Genomic DNA, 24049 nt, shown 5'->3' with positions numbered 1-24049 from the left:
TGATGGGTCAAGTGCAATTGAATAAAGTTAACTCTTTTGGTTCAAGAGCCTAATGGCTGAGGGGATAATAACAGTTCCTGAACCTGGAGGCTCCTGTACCTTCTTCCTGATGGCAGCAGTGAGAAGAACGCGTGACCTAGGTGCTGAGTGTCCCTGGTGATGGATGCTGCTTTCCTGTGACAATGTTCCATGTAGGGAATGGAGGCTCAATGATAGGAAGAGTTTTAGCCATAATGAACTGGGCTATATCCACTATTTGTAGGATTTTCCATTCAAGGGCATTGGTGTTTCCATACCAGACCGTGATGCAACCTGTCAGAATACTTCACCAATACTCTCCGCCACACACCTATAAAACTTTATCAAAGTTTTATATATCATACCGAATCTTTGCAAGCTCCTAATTTGTTAATTGTTATTTCTGGTCATAATCTGCAGCCTGGACTTTTTAAAAAATCTACACGTAAGTTATACTTGCTCTGAGGAGCTTTATCTTCTTATGCAATGAGGTGTCCTTATATTCATATTGTTTCTAACAGGCCACGGCACCTGTTAATATTCCTGGATCAAAGTTCACACCTACCAGCAATGGGTTCAGCATCTCTTGGCAATCTCCGCCGGTTACTTTCACCGGCATCCCGGTAAGTATCAGAAGCTCAACACTTGACCAGCACTTGAGTTTTCCCAAACAATGCAGCTGGAGACATTGAGAAATTGTGTAAAATGTAATCCATTTTAATGTTTTATAATTTTTTAAACAAAATTGTGCAGTGTTCAAATTTTGTCTTTTTGATCCGATTTATGTGAAGGGAAGTTAGTGTTACGAACCCCATAACTGGGTGTCTTACCAACAAAGATAGGAGTATCCATTGGAGTCTGGTGTTACTACTTTTAACAGTATTTATTAGTAAAAATACACAAAAATAATATCAATGCAAATATACAGATAATACACGTCATCAATACTAAACCTAAAATAAACTCTATCGTTGTCTAGGGGATAATGAATTGTCCAATGGAAATATAAAGTTCAATTCAGTTCATACAGGCTGCAGTAGTTGTTGTTCGCGGTGTTGCAATTGCTGGAGAGAGAGAATAATAGCTATTAACTTGCCAACTTTCCTTTTACGATCTTGATCCATCTCTGTCCTTTAGCTAGACCGTTCCGTGGAGGACTCGTCACCCAGGCAAGGGTGGACACACACACAAGCCCCCACTGGTCTCGTAGCGTCTCTCCTGGTGCGTCTGAGGGGTGTTTCCCCAGACCCTACTTTTATCCCCACTCACGGGGTCTCAGGTGTCAATCAGGTTGGGATGATGCAATCCCTCAACCAGACCACTCTGGTTGCCCCCTGAGGGGTTTCAATAAATAGAACAGTACTCAATAAACAATCCTTCTCCAAGAAACAATAGCAGTAATCTCTCCCTTTGTCAATAGGAGGCATTCCAACCTGCGCTGTGCCTCTCTCTCATAAATTTGTATGAGCTGTTTATCTCTCTCATTTCCTCAAATCGGAATAGTAGCAATTTGTGATTCTCCGGGGGGGGGGGGCATTGGCGATTCTGTACCCTTCGGCCCATCAGAGTTGCTCCTCATTCATAACATTAGCGAATCAGTCCGTGGTATAAAGGTAACAACTAAGTGTATTGATGAGAAAGGTACAGTTGAGCTGATCGTTCTGCTCTGCGTTTTGCAGGACCAATCTATATTCTTACTCCTTAAATGCATCCATTGACAGTAGTTGTCCAGTTGAGTTGATGAGTTGAAAGCAGTGTTTTTTCATTCAAGCCCCTCTTTGTCTGAGGTTCTCATGTGTGAAAGACCCAGATAAGCCTAACAACTGGCAACTTTGATTTTCGCTCCACAGTGTGCCTTCTGTGAGCTATCTCGGTAGAAGCAGATATTCACACTGCTGTGAAACCTGCCTAGTGTGACTTTAACGCTACTGCCTGGGGCAGGTTCTGTCCATAAATAGGAACCCTTGTAGGCTTCATCCAGCATTCCTCCTGCTCCATCACTCCCACTGAAGCTTGTGACTCTTTCTCTTGTTACATACCCCGTAACTGGGTCACTTACCAGCAAAGATAGAGAGGTCCGTTGAAGTCTGATGGTACTATTTTTAACAGTATTTATTGATAAAAATACACAAAATAAAATCAACGCAAACATACAGATAATATACGTCGTCAATACTAAATCTAAAAGCGCGAGTATAATAATAATCAATAAGAAATAGCTCTATCGTTGTCTAGGGGATAATGTATTGTCCGATGGAAATATAAAAGTCACTGTTAGTTTGTTCAAGCTGCAGCATTTTGGTTTGAGAGAAAGACGGGTTAAAACTTGCCCAGTCCTTTTATGATGTCAATCCTTCGAGAGTCGTTGGGAGTTGGTTTCCCCGTGGTTAGCTAAAAGGACCGTGGTAAAGGACCCCGGTTCAGGGGCAAATGGAACCGAACGCACGTGGCCTCCCCACCAGCTTCCGCTATTATGGGATCACTAGCGTTTCTTCTGATGCGTCTGAGGGGCTGTTCCCCAGACCCTCTTTTATCCTGACTCACAGGGTCTCAGATGTCAATCGGGTTGAGATGATGCAATCTCTCCACCAACCTCCCCCTCGGTTCATTGCCTGGGGGCTTCGATGCTTCCTAGAGGATGCAATACACAAGTCCGTCTCCAAGAGACAATAGCCAGTATCAATGGGTCTGTCTTTCGGAGGCCAGGTCACATTCCAATCTTTGTGAATTCTGCATGTCTTTCTCTCATTTCCTGGGTCTCCTGAACAGATTCAATAGTGATCTTGCGATTCTCACAAAGGAGGGGGCTACCCCGCACCCTTCAGCCCCTCAGAACTGTGGTACATTCGTAACACTCCAAATATTATCACTATTTTAATATAGTATTCCCCTCCCTCCAAATTATCACTATTTTCTTTCTCCTTAACTGCATCCATTCACTCGTTGACCAGGTAATCGTGTTTATCCCCATGGTCATCCCAGTTTTACCCAATCAGACTCATCCTTCTTTCCCAGTCTCCTGCCTTCTTTTGTCCTCTTGATGAAAGTTCTTCAACCTGGAATGTTTTTCTCGTCCCACAGTCACAGTCGGACCTGCTGAGTTTTTCCAACATTTTCTCTTCTTGTTTTTAGCATCTGCAGCTTTATGATTTTCACACCAATGGCATTGTAGTTGATCCATTCTTTGCAAACCCTCTCTGCCTCACCATCCCTGACATTATGACCCTCCTTAACTCTTCTCTCTAGAAAACCCTCCTAACTTTTTCTGCAGTACAGCATCATCTTTCCTTTCTGGAAGGCCTTGGACAATTTTTCCATCAGGAAGATGCAGGTTAATGCATATTAGTGCTTTGAATAAAAAACTTCTTATTTCCTCTCTAAAATAATGCAACACTATTAATTACTTAAGGAGCTTGAGTTCATTGATAAAGTCACCAGAATAGCACTACCTCCTATTATTGCTTCAGATTTTGCTTTATTGACGGATCTAAACTGGTCAATAAATTCTCTGGCTTGTATACTGTAACTGCTACAGGAACTTGATAAATATTGGCATTTTTCTAAAAGTAACCGTTAATGTTTTGGCAGCCATGCCCATGTATATCCCCTGCAATCCTAACTCACAAATTGCATAAATACATCTTTCCATTGACATTCGTTTCCCGCCCTCTCAAGTGTTTTGTAATGTAATTGTGCTGGTACAAATGCAGTTTGAACATATGTTTTAGCATTACAGTGTTTTCCTTTTTGAAATAGATTTACATTATTCATTTTTGGGCAATAAATGTAGGGGAGACTATTCCATTCAAGGTCCTTTTGCAATTTTTTTTCTTGGATTCATGGTTTAAGTTGGCATTATTAAGTTTAAAACTAAATGTTTTTTTTAGGCAAAGTTTTGATTAGTCCTGCTATGCCCCTGCATTGCTTTGGGTCACATAGAGTATCAAATGCAGCAAATCCATTTTAATTGAACATTGGGTTGTGGACAATAAACAAAATAGGTCAGACTGTAGGGAGGTGTAATCTTTTGGAACAGGTGACGGATAGCAGGAGCAACACACAAAATGCTGGGGGAACTCAGGCACCATCTGTAGAAAGGAATAAACAGTTGAAGTTTCGGTCTGACCTCCAGCTCTGGATTTCAAGCATCTGCAGAATCTCTTGTGTTCAAGACAGAAGGATTGCTTTCTTCCCTATAACCATATAACAATTACAGCACAGTAACAGGCCATGTAACGTTCTCCTTCGGGTGTAACGAAACGCCGAATTTAACGTCCGGATAAACCACAGTTAATAAGAACCAGATCGCAGTAAGATTAACCATTTACTGTTCACTCTTCACATTAACATATGGTGAAAACTGTTGATAAAACAATACAAGATTGATACAGTATTTGTTCCTTCCTTAATATCACATTTCAAGTGTAAATACTTGCAAAGGTGACTATAACTACATTACACTAAGGTGCAGTATACAGGGAGAGTTTACCTGCTCCATTGACTACTTTAAATACACTTCCATGCAAACTATCCGCGACTCTTTAACTAACGAAAGCATAAACATTATCTACCGTCGTTACCTCTAACAGGATCAGCATTAACATCTTAGTTCAATATATCGATTATCTATTAACTTACAGCGTTGCTCTCACTGTGATTTCTCATGCCTGCAAAACTGCTTGTGCTCAGGTGAGCCTCGTGGAAAGCCCCCACCCTCGCGCTAATTTCAAACCGGTGTTTTCCCACAAGACGCGGCGAAACCGGATGTGACGTCATCGCATGCCGATATATTTTACATGCAATGAATACACTTTAAACACTTCTAATTCTAACTAGAAAATACTATTGAATGAATTACTAAGCGAAAATATTATAAACTAAATAACTGTCGTAAAGACAGCACACTCCCCGCTTGACCTTCGTAAGGTCACAATGAGCAGAGTACAAAACTTAGTCTCTTAATCAGTCATTGGGTAGAAGTAGAATAACTTCTGTAACTGGCCCTTGGTAAATTTTCACATTGCCTTGGTCGGTAGTCTTCAATTCGATCTTCCTGACATGTCCATCCCCGCTAGGGAATGTAACAGTGATTCTGGCCATTGGCCAGCTGTTGCGGGTGGCTTGCTTGTCCCTGAGCAGGACTAAGTCTTCAACTTGAAGATTCCTTCGGGGTTCTGTCCACTTTTGTCTCTGTTGCAACAAAGGTAGATATTTTTGTCTCCAGCGAGGCCAGAACTGATTTGCCAGAGCCTGGACTTGTCTCCATTGCTTTGTGTACAAATCCTTGTCTGAGAAGTCTCCTGGTGGAGGAGGTGCTCCTGCCTTCTGTGTAAGGAGCATTGATGGCGAAAGGATGAAGGGGTTTTCTGGGTCAGAAGACACAGGTAGGAACGATTGTGCGTTTATAATGGCTGTGACCTCTGCCATTAGGGTGCACAGTACCTCGTGGGCCAATCGGGTGTGTTGCTGCATCTCAGGTTTCCTTTTCTGGGTTTTCCGTAAGGACGTGAACCGTTTGACTGCCTGCTCTTTGTTATCTGGTGAGCGCTGGCATGGTTCTCTGATAGGCAATGGGGCAACCCCATTGCTTGCTTCATCTCTGAAGACCTTGGTGTCTTTGGGTTTTAAAGAAATGGTATCTTGAGCTGATTGTGCAAGTTTGTTTCCGTCCTCGGTTTGAACGAAAACTGACTGACCTAGCGTCTCGTCGGTTACTTTACGCTTGGTAATGTCTTGTTGTGCTTCTTTAGGGTACACCTCAGTGAGGCAGATCTTGGAACAAGAACGACTTGACTGAGCTTGACCGCAAACTTCTGTACAGTTCGTGCTGACAGCTATTGACCTAGAGTGAGCCTCTCCCTCCCCGCCGTCCTGTTGTGGGGGTGAAGGAGCGCTCTCGGTTTGTGGTGACAGGTCGGGATGCATGGCCTCGACGTGATCTGGGCTGCCACATTCCGGACACTTCACGGCGATCGTACACTCTCTGGCGAGGTGAGAGGTTGAGGAACAGCATCTAAAACATATTCTTTTCTCCTTGAGAAGAGCCGTCCTCTCTTCAAGGGGTTTTTCCCTAAACATTCTGCATGCTTTCAGGGGGTGAGGTTTGTTATGCAATGGACAATACTTGCCAGGGTCGTTGTTAGTCGTAAGGGCTTCGGTCTTGAGCACTGACACGGGTTTATCAATGTTGAAAACATTCGAAACGGATCTGCCTGGCTTGGTGTAAATCGAACTGCTTCCTGGACCTACAAGGCTAGGGTCGTTTCGCCTCTTCGCCTCCTTGCACACAAACCTAGTGAGGAGCTCAAAGGGAGGAAATCGACCATCGTGGTCTTCCTTGTACTCTGAGGCAACAGTCAGCCACTTGTCCTGCAGCCCAAATGGAAGTTTGTCCACAATTGGTCTAATCCCGGATGGAGTATCTAGGAATACTAGACCAGCTGAATAGCCATCTTCTTTGGCGCCTTGGATCTCCATGAGTAAATCTCCGAATTCTCTTAACTTAAAGTGATCTTTGGCTGACACCTTAGGAAAGTTTTCCAGACGTCGATATAGCGCCCCTTCAATAATGTCGGGGGACCCATATCTCTCCCAAAGTCTCTCCCACGCTTCGCTTAAGGCTAGCTCAGGTTTGTTGATGTACACTGAACGCATGCGTCTCACCTGGTCGCGTGATTCTTTCCCCAGCCATTTCGCCATAAGGTCCAACCTTTGGGTTGCACTGAGCTGGACCCCGTCAATCACGTTGGTGAATGTGGAGAGCCAAGCACGGTAATTTTCGGGTTTATCGTCAAACTGGTACAGTCCCGAAGTGACGAGATCCCGTCGTGCTAAATACTGCAGCGTGGGATCGGCTGCAAGCGGCATGCGGGCTGGAGAAGTACGTTGGCGCCCATATGACTGAGAACGCACGTTTCTCATGGAATTTGCCATCCTGGATTCAACCTCCGCGTCTCTTCGCATCGAACTTTGTAACTTTGGTGTCAAAGTATATCGGTTGTCAGCTCTTTCATTCTTGACTTCATCGCGGGGCCGCGAGGGTAAATTCTCTTCCTCGTAGCTGGGGAAGTTATCGAATAGGTATGGAGAGGGGAGACGAGCCTGCCTGTCTGCTTGATATTGTACATAGTCGCTCGTGCGTTCCAGTCTGGTCCTTTCCAAAGCAGAACTTGTTTCGGTCAGATCACGCGACCCTTCAGCTTCTTCTATGTACTCTGCTTCCACCCTGGCAGCTTCTCCTTCTCCTTCTAGCTGCAGCACATGCAACTCTGTCGATATTTTTGTCATTTCCAACTGGGTTTCGGCTTCTCTGGCGGCCTCTTCTCTTTGTCTGGCAGCCTTTTCGGCTTCTTTGGTGGCCAGTTTCATTTTCAAAACTGCTTCTTGTTTGGCGTAATGCAGTCGCACCTTGGCGGCTTCTGCCTTGGCTCTTGCCTGTGTGGACTTACTTGATGTCGTTCTACTGCCCTTGTCGCTGGGCGCCATCGACTTGATCCCGGATCGAGCTGACATTGCAGCACTTGGAACACCTGATAACGCCGCTTTTTCACTGTCACGTTCTCCTTCGGGTGTAACGAAACGCCGAATTTAACGTCCGGATAAACCACAGTTAATAAGAACCAGATCGCAGTAAGATTAACCATTTACTGTTCACTCTTCACATTAACATATGGTGAAAACTGTTGATAAAACAATACAAGATTGATACAGTATTTGTTCCTTCCTTAATATCACATTTCAAGTGTAAATACTTGCAAAGGTGACTATAACTACATTACACTAAGGTGCAGTATACAGGGAGAGTTTACCTGCTCCATTGACTACTTTAAATACACTTCCATGCAAACTATCCGCGACTCTTTAACTAACGAAAGCATAAACATTATCTACCGTCGTTACCTCTAACAGGATCAGCATTAACATCTTAGTTCAATATATCGATTATCTATTAACTTACAGCGTTGCTCTCACTGTGATTTCTCATGCCTGCAAAACTGCTTGTGCTCAGGTGAGCCTCGTGGAAAGCCCCCACCCTCGCGCTAATTTCAAACCGGTGTTTTCCCACAAGACGCGGCGAAACCGGATGTGACGTCATCGCATGCCGATATATTTTACATGCAATGAATACACTTTAAACACTTCTAATTCTAACTAGAAAATACTATTGAATGAATTACTAAGCGAAAATATTATAAACTAAATAACTGTCGTAAAGACAGCACAGGCCATCTCGGCCCTTCTAGTCCGTGCCAAATGCTTACTCTCATCTAGTCCCACCGACCTGCACTCAGCCCATAACCCTCCATTCCTTTCCTGTCCATATACCTATCCAATTTTTTTTTAATGACAGTATCGAACCTGCCTCTACCACTTCTACTGGAAGCTTGTTCCACACAGCTACCACTCTCTGAGTAAAGAAGTTCCCCCTCGTGTTACCCTTAAACTTTTGCCCCCAACTCTCAACCCATGTCCTCTTGTTTGAATCTCCCCTACTCTCAATGGAAAAAGCCTATCCACATCAACTCTATCTATCTCCCTCATAATTTTAAATACCTCTAACAAGTCCCCCCTCAACCTTCTACGCTCCAAAGAATAAAGACCTAACTTGTTCAACCTTTCTCTGTAATTTAGGTGCTGAAACCCAGGTAACATTCTAGTAAATTTTCTCTGTACTCTCTCTATTTTGTTGACATCTTTCCTATAATTCAGTGACCAGAACTGTACACAATACTCCAAATTTGGCCTCACCAGTGCCTTGTACAATTTTAACATTACATCCCAACTCCTATACTCAATGCTCTGATTTATAAAGGCCAGCATACCAAAAGCTTTCTTCACCACCCTATCCACATGAGATTCCACCTTCAGGGAACTATGCACCATTATTCCTAGATCACTCTGTTCTACTGCATTCTTCAATGCCCTACCATTTACCATGTATGTCCTACTTTGATTATTCCTACCAAAATGTAGCACCTCACACTTATCAGCATTAAAGTCCATCTTCCATCTTTCAGGCCACTCTTCTAACTGGCCTAAATCTCTCTGCAAGCTTTGAAAACCTACTTCATTATCCACAACACCACCTATCTTAGTATCATCTGCATACTTACTAATCCAATTTACCACCCCATCATTCAGATCATTAATGTATATGACAAACAACATTGGACCCAGTACAGATCCCTGAGGCACACCACTAGTCACCGGCCTCCAACCCGACAAACAGTTATCCACCACTACTCTCTGGCATCTCCCATCCAGCCACTGTTGAATCTATTTTACTACTTCAATATTAATACCTAATGATTGAACCTTCCCTGTGCTAGTTAATAAAACAAAATAATGTGTTGTGATTTATTGATTAAAAGAACAGGTTTCATCTTTTGCCTCACCAACATCTTTTAAAAGTATAAATGTTTAAATAGGCCATTCAGTCATTTGTAACTGATGGAACCTACGATCTCTACCTTGGCATCACAGATTCTACTATTCTTTAAATAACTCCTTCTTTTCTTCCCAGGACTCCATTCCCTGCTGAGTTCTTGTCTGAAGAACTTATAGCAATGTTCTTAAATTTCCACTTCAAACTACAACTTGGCCATATCATTGATTATGAATGAAACATTTTTTGGTTTGTTTGACACATTTTTTGGTTTGTTTGCTGAGTATGCTTTGCTTCCTATAATGTTACAGACATAGCCAGTACTCTGCTTATAGTAAGTCACTGGGTTCATATAGTTCATTTTGGAAATTTGATTGCAGTATATTAAAAAGTTGTGAGTCGTTAATAGCCCTTGGAATGGAATGGAATGCAATTAACAGTCTTACATTACATTACATAATTACATTATGAGGGTGATACAGTCCTGTTAAAAGAGAAAAGTTATTGTCTGCCCTTCCATAAAACAGGTACCATGAAAATAATGTTCGAAGTCAATTTTATTATCAAAGTACATATATGTCACCATATACAATCCTGAGATTCATTTTCCTGAGGGCATACTCAAAAAATCTACAGAATAGTAACTATAACAGGATCAGTGCAAGTTCAGCCAGAGTGCAGAAGACAACAAACTGTGCAAATGCAAATATAAATAAATAGCAATAAATAATGAGAACATGAGATAATGAGATAAAGAGTCCTTAAAGTGAGATCATTGGCTGTGGGAAACATCTCAATGATGATAGGCAGGTGACTATAGTTATCCTCTTTTATTCAAGAGCCTGATGGTTGAGGAGTTGTAACTGTTCTTGAACCTGGTGGTGTAAGTCCTGAGGCTCTTTTACCTTATTCCTGTTGGCAGCAGTGAGAAAAGAGCACGGCCTGGGTGGCGGGGATCTTTGGTGATGGATGCTGCTTTCCTAGGACGGTGTTCAGCGTTTCACAGTCATAGGTGTAATTGCCACACTTAGTTATTAGTGACATTTTCTTTACACCATTGGGAATTCACGCCAATGGTCCTAACACTGCCTTAGACCTGATTTCAGAGTAGGCCGGCTGGATCGTGACAGCAATTATTGACCAAGAGGTCTCACTGCAAGGCAAAAGATGTTTCAGGCCAACTCGCTTCACATTTGGGGTAGCTTAGGTCCTTGTTGGGTTCTTTGAGCACCTGTGTTCATTGAGGTATGCCTGATCCATGTTGGAGGATAGACATGGGTTTTGAATAGAGGCCAGGATGCTGAGATATTATGCTACACTGTCAAATTTGGGCAGATTCAAGACAGTACTTGAGTATATCAACTTAAAATAGTATTGCCACGTTGAACTGCATTGGAATTTTATTTGAGACGTTAAACTAGGTTTCCATCTTAATTTAATTTAGTTGTAATGCATTAAGTTGTACTGTTTTCTTGGTGTTTTAATCAACACCTGCACTAAAAAAGTAATATCATTAATCACATAGCAATTCTTGGAACTTTGTTATTCACAAATTTGTTTTCTTATAAATATAAGGTCATTCTTCTGATTTCCAGTAGTAGATTGCTTAATTATAATGCTGCTTTTATTTATAAAGGAAAGGTCTTCAGTGACATACTGGTTCAGTTATTAAAATATATCAAAATGTTAGAAAACTTTAACAAGATTGATGATGTCAGGCAATTCAGCCACTCTGGAGAAACTTGAATTCAGGGTTATAGACTCAGGGTAAATTGGTTTTGCAATTTAAGATTGATATGAGAAAAATGTTCATGTTTCAGTATTAAGCTGTGACAATAATGTGTTCAAAGTTTATACCAATAAGAAACTGCAGACCAGGGATTCCCAACCTGAGGTCCACAGACCCCTTGCTTAATGGTCCATGGTATAAAAAAGGTTGGAGATCCCAGCTCGAGACTGAGGTGCAGGTTGCAAGAGGAAATGGACTGGTGCTTCCCTTGTGTATGCTGCTCTTCATACAATGACAGAAACCAAATTTTATATTTTGAATACACTATATGGTTAGAACTGTGTAGGAAGTCTTAATGTACTTCTTGTGAAAGTACTGCCAGTGTTTAAAAAACTGTTCATTGGAGACACTGAGTGTCAGAAACACACTGAGTCTCAGCAATTTGCAGAACGGTAAACTTTATTTTTCGAGTCTGCAGAGTCGGACCCAACCAGCTCCTGCTAGATTGAGTGCCGAATTACACTTTGCACAGTTTTTTATACCCTACTTGTTTACGACTTTGTGAGTTGCACCCATGTGAGGTGCAGACATTCTTCCTTAATCTCATTACAAAATTACAAATGTGACTACCCTTTGGCCCACTCATCAGCCTCAGCGCATTAACACCGTTATTGTTCAACCGTTAAGCATGTCTTCCCGTTACCCGTATCGCTTCTTTAATCAGCAAGCTATTGTTTCATCCTGATTTTGCAAATTGGTTTATACGTTGCCCTGCAAGTTGCTTTGCACGTTCTTTCTGTGTCAGCACATTCTAAATGGACTCCTTAAGTACCGTCTTTAATTTAATCATTTCTCTCACTGAGAATGAGATCCCAGCATGCCGAGTGTCAGTCTGAAAGCTTCAGTGCAAATTTCCATTTAAATTCACCGGCTGTCTTGATGTGAACTTTTCTAGTTGATACTTGGGCATTGAATGAAACTCTAATCAAGCAATGTAAAACAAAAATCCTCCCATTCTTTTTCCCTCTAGCCTTTGCTTACTATTTGTGGATACTTATTGCCCAGACTGATTGGTGATGATCAAAGGGAGTACAGACTGTAATAGACCTTAAAAACAATGAGAAAGTAGTTTATTACTGGAATGTAGATGTGCCACTATAGAAATCAAACATTACGTTAGATATTGGAGGTGCAGCATTGCATTCTTTGAACATTTTACAGGCCCTTTGGCCTACAATATTGTGCTGACCTTTTAACTCTTCCCTCCATTTTTCTATCATCCATCTGCCTATCCAAGTGTTTCTTAAATGCTTCCACTGTATCTGCCTCTACTGCTACCCCAGGAAGACTAAGCACTCTCCGCTCTCTGTGTAAAAAAAAAATTACCCCTAACACCTTTCCACCCAATACCTTAAAATTATGCCCCCTTGTATAGCCTGTCTCCACCCTGACAAAAAATCTCTGGCTATCCACTCGACCTCTGCCTCTTATCATATTGTAGAACCCTATCAAGTCACCCCTCATCCTCCTTGGCTGCAAAGGGAAAAAACCCAGCTTGATCAGCCTACCCTCAGCCTAATAAATTATAGCTTCAAACAGCGTGTTTGAAGCCCTTTTTTCTGTCATCTGCAGGTGTGGTTGAACCCTTGTGCGATCTGCATTGGGAGGATGAGGGAATGACAGGAACTGTGCAGAGTGCTTTCCGCTATTTCTGACCATCTACTGACAAACAATGACCACACTGGGTACAGTGATCGCCATTGATCTTTATCCCAATGCTCGTGAAGAATACAGACGACCATCAGTATCAACGCTGTCTGGAAAATTACAGTGCTGATGGAAATGATTTACTATAATTATGGACATAACCCTTCCAGGAATAGTTAATGTCTGTCCTCACAGTGTCATTGATCTAAACAAGCAGTTTACAATGTCCTATAATAATCATTCTGAATGTACTGAAAATGAGTGCATTCAGTACTTGTGACAATTTGAGGAGAGTTATTGTGGATTTCAATTATTTTTATGGAACATAATATGATGCACAGTGCAAGCACAGTCAGTCCTTTTACTGGGCACGGACTGGGACTTGATACAGTACAGATGCTCACTCATCCTCTGTAGAAAGCATGGTTAGTGTTACGAGCATTGTGATTTATAGTAATTGTGCTCAATGTCTCTTAGTGAATTATCATATTTTGCCCATTAGGGCATACTGATGAGAGGGTTTGTCAGCTCTGAGAATTATGTTATGTACAATTAATGTCTTTGTTGCAAGGCTGTACTGCACTGTTCCATTGAAGATCCTTCCCCCTGGCAAAATTGAACTAAATCAAAAGCTCATTATGTACCCTCCTGATACTGAGAACTAATGAGCATGGCTTCATTATTGCATGTAGGCTGTCATTGTACTCTAAAAGCATGTTTTTCTTCTTTTAACCATAATAAGTTGAATGAATCTTTATTGCACAAAGGAACATTTATAGAGATTAAAATCACTTTGTTTTATCCTTAGTTGGCCAATATTCGTTCTTTAAATAATGTTCTTTTTAATTCGTGAGAGAGGAGGCACAAAAGCCTTACTATCAATGAACAGCATTCAGGGTCTGCAGGGTAATGTGGGAGGTTCACATTGCCAGTCTCAATTCCCACTGTAAGGAGTTTGTACGTTCTCCCCATGACTGTACAGGTTGCCTGCAGGTGTTCTGGTTTTCTTCCCACATTCCGAAGACATACAGATTAGCTGTCCGAAACATCGACTGGACTCTTTCCCATAAATGCTGCCGGGCCTGCTAAGTTTCTCCAGCATTTTGTGAGTGTTGCTTGAATTTCCAGCATCTGCAGATTTTCTCTTCTTTCACATTAGTGGGCTAATTGGTTGCACATGTGGGTGTAAATCGGCGTCACGGGCTCGATGCACTCTAAGAGCCTGTTACCGCACAGTATCTCTAAAAATTAATAACACTTTTTGCCAGTAGTCTTTTAAGCTTCAAGGGTGCCCTTCTGCCATTCAAGCTTTGTAGGTTCTGACGTTCGTGGTGAGCCTCAGAGACTCTGCATAGACAGGGCAGCAAGTGGACAGTTTGTGTGGTGATCTGCTCCATACTGTGCTTTTACAACACTTTGGTATGCTCCCGATATGGAGGTTCCTCATATCATCCTCCATTTTCACTCCGAGTGCTCACCTGTGCACGATTCTCAGGAGTTAGTAGGGGTGTTGCATTTCTTCATGGAATCTTTGACTACACCTTTGAATCTCTTCCTCTGTCCACCTGGTAATCCATTAACATGACAGAGTGAGGATACTCGTACGGTGCCAGTCATGTGATCAACGTGACTCGTTCACTGTTGCTGATGGAGAGTGATTACATCACTCCAATGCGCGGCAACGGAAAATTCTACGCAAAAGTAGTGGATACAGCCCAGTCCATCAAAGGAAAAACCCTCCTCATCGTTCAGCACATTTACAAGAAACGTTGCCGCAAGAAAAAAAGCTCCCATCATCAAAGACCCCCATCATCCAGGCTGTGCTCTTTTCTTGCTGCAGCCATCAGGAGGGAAGTACAGGAGCCTTGGGTTCCGCACCACCAGGTTCAGGAACAGTTATTACCCCTCAACCGTCAGGCTCCTGAACCAGTGTGAATAACTGTACTTCTTCCCTCTCTGTGACTTGTAAAAATGTCAATCCCTTTTCTCAGATCCTCTTTCTCTGTCACATTTGTTCTCAAAATGAAGCTTTCCCGCCCAGAACATCAGAGATGTTCTCATTCTTTAAAGAACAGTGGTTCTCTTCCTTCACCACTGATGCTGCCCTCATCTGCATCTCCTCCATTTCCCAGAAAAGCGCTCTTAGCCCATCTTCCTGTAGCCTCTTGTCCTCACCTACCACCCATGAGCTTCCGCGTCCAGCACATAATTCTCTGCAACTTCCGCCAACTCCAGCAGGATCCTACCACCAAGCACATCTTTCCCACCCCTACCCCACCGCAGAGATCACTCCCTCTGTGATTCCCTTGTCCATTTGTCCCTCCCTGCACTTATCCCTGTAAGTGGAAGAACTGCTACACCTGCCCATTCACTTCCTCCCTTAAAAGGCCCCTAAAAGTCCTTCCAGGTGAGGCAGTACTTCACCTGCGAATCTGCCAGGTTTGTCTACTGTATCCGGTGCTACTGATGCAGCCTCCTCTAGGTCTCTGAGACCCAACGTAGATTGGGGTCCACTTTTCCCAGCAACTTTGCTCCGCCTGCAACAGGCAGGATCTCCCGGCAACCAACCATTTTAATTCCAATCACTATTCCCATTCTGACATGTTGGCCCAAGGCCTCCTCTACTGCCAAGGTGAGGCCCACTTCAAGCCCAGCCTCCACCTACCTGTCTTTCCCCTCACATGGCTTCACCTTTCACCTTCTAGCTTGTACTCCTTCGCCACCCCCACCATCTTATTCTGGCTTCTTCCTCCTTTTCAAGTCTTGATGAAGGGTCTTGCTCTGAAAGGTTGACTGTTTATTCCTTTCCATAGATGTAGCCCGATCTGCTGAAATCCTCCAGCACTTTGTGTGCATTATTCTGGATAACTTCACTCACCTCAGTGCTCAACTGAGTCCACAAACTATAGACTCACTTTCAAGGACTTTGCAACTTGTGTTCTCAGTATTATTTTTGTCAATTATTTGCACAATTTGTCTTCTTTTGCACATTGGTTGTTTGTCAGTATTTGATATTTATAGTTTTTCATAAATTCTATTGTATTTATTTATCTTTCCTCCAAGAAAATGAATCTCAAGGTAGCATCTGGTAACCATATAACCATATTACAGCATGAAAACAGGTCATCTCAGCCCTTCTAGCCCGTGCCGACGCTTACACTCACCTAGTCCCACCTACCCGCACTCAGCCCATAACCGTCCATTCCTTTCCTGTACATATACCTATCCGATTTTACTTTAAATGACAATACCGAACCTGCCTCTACCACTTCTTCTGGAAGCTCGTTCCAGTAGAAGTGGTAGAAGTATGTAACTTATACATACTTAGATGATAAACTTTCTTTTGACCGTGGCATCTTCAATATTGTCGATGTCGGTTTGAGAGAGGAGACTGACATTGGCCAAGCTGTGAATTTGGAAAGCTTTGTGGAGCTGCTGCTCCTGGCATTTTCCAGTGTCTTGACTCAGCTGCTGTCAATAGTCTTGGATCTCAGAAGATATAAAGAGGGTAGACATCACTGCTACGTGATCAAGCTTGAGTTTTGTACAAGGCAAGATCAAATTTGACTTTGCTTAATCAAAAAGTCTGCACTGAGGTCTGTCTGTGGCAAGAGGTGACTCTCTAATTGATGGGAAGTGGTTCATGTTTTCCGGGTTCTTGTTCTGACAAACCACTTGTGAGAGTGGAGGTGATTTTCAGAACTGGGTAGAAGCTGTTCAGCCTGTGACGACTACACTCCAGAACCCAGGGCGGCCAAACCTCAGGACTTGAATGCAATACACAAACACTTGTGCTAGTGCACCCAGAGGGCGAGTCCCAGCCTGTCATCACACCTTCACTGAAATATGCAAAAAGACGGACTTTACACTCAAATCTTTGTGCGACAAAGGTCTGAGGTGAATCCACACAGTAGCCATTTATCCACTGTCTGGTTTGTAGAGAGGTCGCACTGCATCACATAATGCAACATTCTGATTGGTTTTCAGCCTCTTCCCTGTGGGTTCTAAAGTCACACACTGAGTGCACATTCTCACTTAATGTAAGTGTGGAGAAGCACTGACCTCTTGTCCATCCAAATGTAAACGTTCCATAAAGCCGCAGCTCACTGTTTCAATATCAGACTTAAGGGATGCTCCTGTTGACCTGTTCCAGTAATGTTATAGGACAGGGATGGTGAACTTTTTACTTTGAGAGTTCTCTATGGAAAAGAGTAAACGGTAGATATCTCTGGCCAAAACCCTTCATCAGGACTGGAAAGTAAGAGGAGAAGTCAGGGTAAGAAAGACTCAGCAAGCATGCTGCCTGGCCCACTGAGTTCCTCCATCGTTTTGTGTGTGTTGCCCGGGCTTGAAAGGCTTGTCATGTGAAGAGTGTTTGATGGTACTGGGTCTCTACTCACTGGAATGCAGAAGGTGGGGTGGGGGGGAATCTCATTGAAACCTATTGAATGTTGAAGGCCAAACAAGAGAAAATCTACAGATGCTGGAAATCCTAGCAACACACACAAGATGCTGGAGGAACTGAGCAGGCCAGGCAGCATCTATGGAGAAAAGTACAGTTGACTTCCCAGGCCGAGGCATCCTGCTGAAGAGTCTCAGCCCAAAACGTTGACTGTAATTATTTCTGTAGATGCTGCCTGGCCTGCTGAGTTCCTCCGTCATTTTTAATGCCTCACTAGAGTGGATGTGGAGAGGATGTTTCCTATAGTGGGGTGTGTAGGACCAGAGGACACAGCCTCAGAATAGAAGGGGAGGTATTTCTTTAGCCACAGAGTGATGAATCCATGGAATTCTTTGCCACAGGAGGCTGTGGAAGCTAAGACTTTGGGTATATTTTAGGCAGAGGATCAATTCTTGATTAGGTAGGGCACGAAGGGATATGGGGAGTAGGCAGGAGATAGGGACTGAGAGGGAAAATGGATCAGCTGTGATCAAATGGCGGAGTGGACTCGATGGTCGAAATGGCCTAATTCTGCTCCTATATCTTATGATCTTACAGAATTAGTAATAATAATCATGGCAACCCGCGCAAAATGCTGGAGGAACTCGGCAAGCCAGGCAGCATCCATGGAAAAGAGTAATCAGCAGATGTTTTGGGCCGAGACCCTTCATCAGGACCCTTCACAATAATAATAATAATAATAATTTATGATTATTATTATTATTATTATGGACTCTTAAAGAAAAAGGCTGTGACCTGTTGCTTTTTTAGGTGCATTCTTTCTTTTACTATTAACAGAGACAGACTGAAGTAAATGAAATACTTTAGAAAACCTGTTCAAAATTTATTGATATTAATCTTTTAAGAAAACAATTGAAAAGTAACATAATTTCTAAATAGCATTGATATTGTGCGTCGTACACGTAAGAAGTGTGATTGTGTAACTATAAGTTTTGGTGCCTATTCAGAAAAGATCAAGGAAAGGAAAATGAACACAGTTTACTCTCAGTAAGACGTCTGTTGCTGCACTAACGATGACAAATATTTTTTTAGCTGTCTAGTATTTGGTTGTTTTGAGAGCCGTGTATAGTTCTAGTTTCTTCAGGAAGTCTACTCCAGTGATTGGACGACCAAATTTATCACTAAAAACAATGATATCACACACAAAATGCTTCTTTCCCCTTCCTTTCCAGTCCTGATGGAGGGTCACAACTCAAAATGTAGACTATTTATTCCTTTTCATCAATGCTGCCTGACCTGCTGAGTTCCTCCAGCGTTTTGTGTGTGTTGCTCTGGATTTCCAGCATCTGCAGAATCCTGTGTTTATGACCCACATATGACGATGAAAATATATTTTCATATGTTTTTTATATATTTATTGTCTTATTTATGGAAGAAGTGTTAGTATTGCCACTGATATATCTTTCAGTCATTTGTATGTTTCAGGTATGGGATTCCAGATTTCCAGATTTGATTTTAGCGATCCAGTCACTAATTTTTATCTAGATCGGCCCTTGAGTCAACAACTCTTTGCCTCCAAACTGAGCTGCTCTGTAAATCAGTTCATTGCACTTCAAAGTTATCCAAATCAATCCACTCCCATGACTAATGTTATACTATTTGCATACTCCATGGATTTATCAGTTTCTTCAAATGACCTGAACTTATGACTCTTAAAGAAAATCATTCAGCAGCTGAACCAGTGATACTTATAAGTTGCATTGGAGGGCTCTGAATGACTTTTCAAGAATTTTAATATCTGTCATTCGATTTTTTTTTAAATCTTGGAAATATTGAGAAGTGCCATTTTCAGCGTCACGTTTAAAAACTTTCAGTTTGATTTCAAAGGCTTTTCTATTATCAAACAGAACATCGGGGTTTTTTATTGCCAGATCCCTGTGATTAGGTGTTCAGGTCATTTAAATGCGAGGAGAAATCAAGTCATTTAAGATGTGTGGTGGAGAGTTTATTGACTGGCTGCATCACAGCCTACAAAACGTAGTGAATATGGTTCAGTCTATCACGGGTAAAGCCCTCCCCACCATTGAACACTTTTACAGGAAACGCTGTCACAGGAAAGCAGTATCCATCATCAGGGTCCCCCACCACTGAGGACATGCTCTCTTCTTGCGGTTACCATCAGAAAGAAGGTACAGGAGCCTCAGGACTCACTGGCTTTGTGGTCCACTTGGTTAGCTTACTTCTCAAACAATGGTTAAATATTACCCCAAAAGATTTTTTCTAAAACAACAGAAGTAAAGATGGTATTATTTTGCACCTGTTAAAACCTTTAAACCTCCGAGCTTGCAAATAAAGTCCCTTTCTGATGCGTAATCATTATTTTATCCTGGAAGCGAGGTGACCACATTGTGCACAGCAAGCTGTCAAAAGCAGCAGTGGGAAAGGTACCACCTAAGTTACTGTGAGTGACATTCTGCACGTGTTGAAAATCTGAAAGATAGGAGAAGTGCTGGAAAGCCTCAACAGTTGGATCAGCGTCCATACGGGGAGAAACAGAGCTGGTGTTCTTCAGATCAATGACCTTCCATCAGAGCTTTTTACTGATATTTCCTCAGGGGTAAATATTGGCCAGGACACAGGATAATGATGCCTTGAGATTAGTAATGTACTGCTGAGAATGAATTCAGTTTAATATTTTAATGTTAATCTCCAATTTAACACTTAGCCCATACACCATCTCTTGACCATACAGCATTTTTTCAAACATCACTGGGTGTCTGTCTAATTTCTCTTCTCATACATTTAAAGTGGGACTCGGACTATGAGATGAAGCTGAGAATTGAACCACTCTCCAAGTTTGATACTGTGTGGCTTTTCGGTGACTCTTGTTAGTAGATTCTGGACTATACAATTTGAAACTCTGACTTAACATGCAAAGTGTGCTTTTTATACAGTTAGAATTTATAGTCGTTGAAATTGATGGGCTCTGGCTATCAAAATACATATTCGTACTGAATTATTTTCAAAACTCTCCAATAATGGGTTCCTTCAAAGGACATACACCTGTGAAGTATCTACAGGAAAGGTGTAAATAAGACTGAAAGAGCCCAGAGAAAATTTACAAGGATGTTGCCAGGACCTGAGTTACAGAGAAAGGTTGAATAGTTTAGGACTTTATTCCCTAGAATGTAAAAGACTGAGGGGGGATTTAATAGAGGATTACAAAATTATGAGGGGTATAGATAGGGTAAATACAAGCAGGCTTTTTCCACTGAGGTTGGGTGAGACGAGAGCTAGAGCTCATGGGGTTAGAGTGAAAGGTGGAATATTTAAGGGGAAGGAGAAGCGGAACCTCTTCACTCAGAGAGAGGGTGGTGAGAGTATGGAACAAGCTGCATCCGGAGGTGGTCACTGTGGTGTCGATTTTAACACTTAAGAGAGATTTTGACGGGTACATGGACAGGAGGGGCTATTATCCGGGTGCAGGTCGATGGGACGAGACAGACTAATGGTTCAGCACGGACTGGATGGGCCAAAGAAACTGGGTTCTGTGCTGCAGTGTTTTGTGACCCAGAAAGAAGGTTTATTTATTTATATTTTCTTGGAGGATATCTAGTCTTTTGATGAACATATGGCAGAAAGTGTCACTACATTTCTAAAAGAATTTTTATCTTGAACACCCTAAGTCATCAGTGTGTAATGCGTGCTTCATTTTACAGGCTTTCTATCTAATATAAAGCGGGATTGCTAAATAAGTGCTCACTTGCCAATGGAGTCGAAAGTCAGTGGGACTGATGGAAACTTGTCTTTGTTTTGCTAGGTTTCGCCAACCCATAGTCATTCTGTGAATGCTGGAGAACAGCGACAGCAGCCCATCTCTTCACTTTCCTCTCCACCAAGACCTGTGCTTGGAGCAAGGTATGGTATACATTGCTCACTGTCAATCGGCAATACGTCGTCAAAGCCTTCAAAACACATTTCTTTCATTATTGTGTTGCCCTTAATTCATTTGTTTAGCTTTATTACATTTTCACTTCAGTAATTCGTTTTGTAACTATTTTCTAGTTAAAGGTTGATAACTACATTGTAGTTGTTGAAAGGTAAATTCATTGTCTGTGATGTATCGCGGCATCTGATGATGTCACACCCGGTTTCGCCGCGTCTTGTGGGTAAATACCGGTTTGGAGAAACGGGAAGGCGGGGGTTTGTGTGTGCAAGATCAACGTGAGAAAAGTTCCATTCCTATGCACTAAGAAACATCATAGAAGCAATGCCATAAGTCATATGACAGTCAATATGCTGAAGTAAAAATGTTAACGCTGATTCTGTTAAAAGAAATGACGGTTGATAAAGTTTATTTTCTTGTGCTATTAAAAGCGTTGCTGGAAAGTTTGTGTTGAAATGTATTTAAAGCTGTTGATGGCGTAGGTAGATTCTGACTGTATGTTGTACTTTAATGGGACTTTAATATAGTTTGTTGTAGTTTTACTTTTACAAGTATTTATGATGTAAATATGATGCCAAGAAGGAAACAAATACTGTATATATTTTGTATTGTTTTATCAACAGTTTTCACCATATGTTAATGTGGAAGAGTGAACAGTAAACGGTTAATCTTACTACGATCGTGTCCTCATTGACTTCGGTTTAACTTGGTGTTAGTTCAGAGTTTCTACACCCTGCACGAGAACACTACAATTATAGTTGATCCAAAATACTTACTCATAAAACAAAGGTGCTAGAGACAGAATAAAATGTGACCTTTTGTTCAGGGTATTACATGTTTTTAATAATGTGTCATTTCTTGTTTGAATTGAGAAATATTTTTATTGGTATACCGTACTGTGCAAAAGTTGTTGGGCACCCTAGATTTTTTATATAGACTTAGTTTTGATATTTATATTTTATCTTCTGCATTAGTGTCAGTAGAAAAGAACATATTTTTGATACCCAAAAAATTAAATGTTAAAGAGAAATTTTTGTACTTCATAAAAGTAAGTAACTTTTTAAGTGATAGACCACTTTTCAAATAAAAAAACTTAATTACTTTGTAGGTATATTGCTCAGTGGATGATTAAACAAATATAACAACTGGTGCTAATGATCAATGATATAGTGAGTTGAATGAACTAAACTGATTTAACTGAAACAGCAATGGGTTTCGAAGGATTCAAACTAGGCAAAGCACAACCAACCTGAAAGGTGAGGGTGTGGCAGACGTGACCGTTTAACCTTAAAATCATCAATTCTTACACCATGGCAAGAGTGAACATGGGAACAAGATACAAGGTGGCCATCCTGCATCAGCAAAGGTCTCTCCGAAGCAGAGATTTTGCAGCAGACTGGAGTTTCAAGATGTGTGGTCCAAGCTCTTCTGAAGAAGCACAAAGAAACATTTTGACTGCTGAGTCAAAATTAGAAATTTTTGGCTTAAACAGGAGGCAGTTTGTAGAGGAGCTAGAGAGTGCAACATGGATAAATAACTTCAACCCACAGTGAAGCATGGTAGAGGCTCCCTGCAGGTTTGGAGCTGCAATTCTGCAAATGGAGTTGGTGATCTGGTCAAAGTTAATGGAATCCTCAATGCTGAGAGGTACAAGCAGATTCACATCCATCGCACGGTACCAACGGGGAGGAGTCTCACCAGTCCCATCTTCATCCTGCAGCAGGACAATAACCTCAAGCTCACGGCCAAGGTCACAAAGAACTGTCTTCAGTGAAAAGAAGAACAAGGAGTTCTGATCTCAACTACATCAAGGCTGTCTGGGACTACCCGGAGAGACAGTAAAAGTCTGCAGAAGAACTGTGTCAAATTCACCAAAATGCTTAGAACAATAACAGCCAATTTTCTTATAAAACTGCACAACAGTCAACCTTAAAGAATTGATGCAGCTTTAAAGGAAAAGGGTGGTCACATCTGATATTGATTTGATGTAGATTTATGCTGTTTACAGCTCCTTATGTTTTTTTTCTAACATTTAGAAACTTTTCATTTCATTATTTTTGAAGGCATCTTCGCTGTACAGAATTTTTTTTTACATGTGCTCAAGGCTTTTGCACAATACTGTATAATTCTGGACATTTATTATTAAAAGCTGCACCAAAAATTTGATTATGTGGCTTGGTAACTTTGTGAGTTATGTGATTCAGTTTTAATGAAAAATGGGATTTAAAAGAAATGCTGAGACTCACTGCATTCTGCAGTTTTTTTTCTCCCCATTCCTTTGTACATCAAACCTGCAATTCTACAGGGAAGAGAGAAGTGCGTTGAGGCATTGTTATATCTAAGCTTATATTGCTTTGACTGCCATCCCCTCATGCAGAAGCAGTCTTTTCTGCTTATATCATGCCTGTTTCATCGTCACTTCAAGGGTACCTTGCTGAGTATGTTCGAGCCCACGGAATTCAGTTCTATAAAGCAACCTCAGTTGATCTCCTTTGAAGAATGTACTTTTCCTGTTCCTTCCCAAACTCTCCCATTCCGAATCCAGTAACTTGACCAAAGCCATTCCCTGCCCAGCAATCCACCCACGCAACAGCTTCCTTGCATTTCAGCCCATTATTAATCACAGGCACCTTGCAACTCACCCTGACCTCCCTAACAATCTCCAGCCTTGACCTCGTACCTTACTATCCCCATCCTGGCTAAGTCAATTCTCTGATTCCCTTGTACATTGGTCAGTGGTGGAGGACAGCTTTTCCAACTACAAGGCCTTCCCAGTAACACAGTATACCTTTGGCTTTGTGCACATTTCTGAATTTCCCAGCAAGTGATGTTAAAATAAGATGTTGAGTAGCCTACAGTTGA

General features: G+C 41.7%; 1 protein-coding gene across 3 annotated transcripts in view; it reads left to right on the top strand.

Annotated features, from left to right (window-relative positions):
- znf704 (zinc finger protein 704) overlaps positions 1–24049 on the top strand; it is a 209421-nt gene that overhangs the window by 176581 nt on the left and 8791 nt on the right. The window contains exons 7-8 of one of the 3 annotated variants that reach the window (XM_059983548.1): positions 540–641; positions 21062–21159. In XM_059983548.1, the coding sequence (XP_059839531.1) occupies positions 540–641; positions 21062–21159 (200 nt within the window). Of the gene's footprint in view, positions 1–539; positions 642–12764; positions 13630–21061; positions 21160–24049 lie in introns of those variants that run through there. The other 2 variants (XM_059983559.1, XM_059983553.1) reach the window with 2 other exon arrangements.

The sequence above is a fragment of the Hypanus sabinus genome, chromosome 1 (assembly GCF_030144855.1).
Source record: "Hypanus sabinus isolate sHypSab1 chromosome 1, sHypSab1.hap1, whole genome shotgun sequence".
NCBI lineage: Eukaryota > Metazoa > Chordata > Chondrichthyes > Myliobatiformes > Dasyatidae > Hypanus > Hypanus sabinus.
Note: the sequence above shows the minus strand (reverse complement) of the source record. Positions and strands in the feature narration are given on the sequence as shown.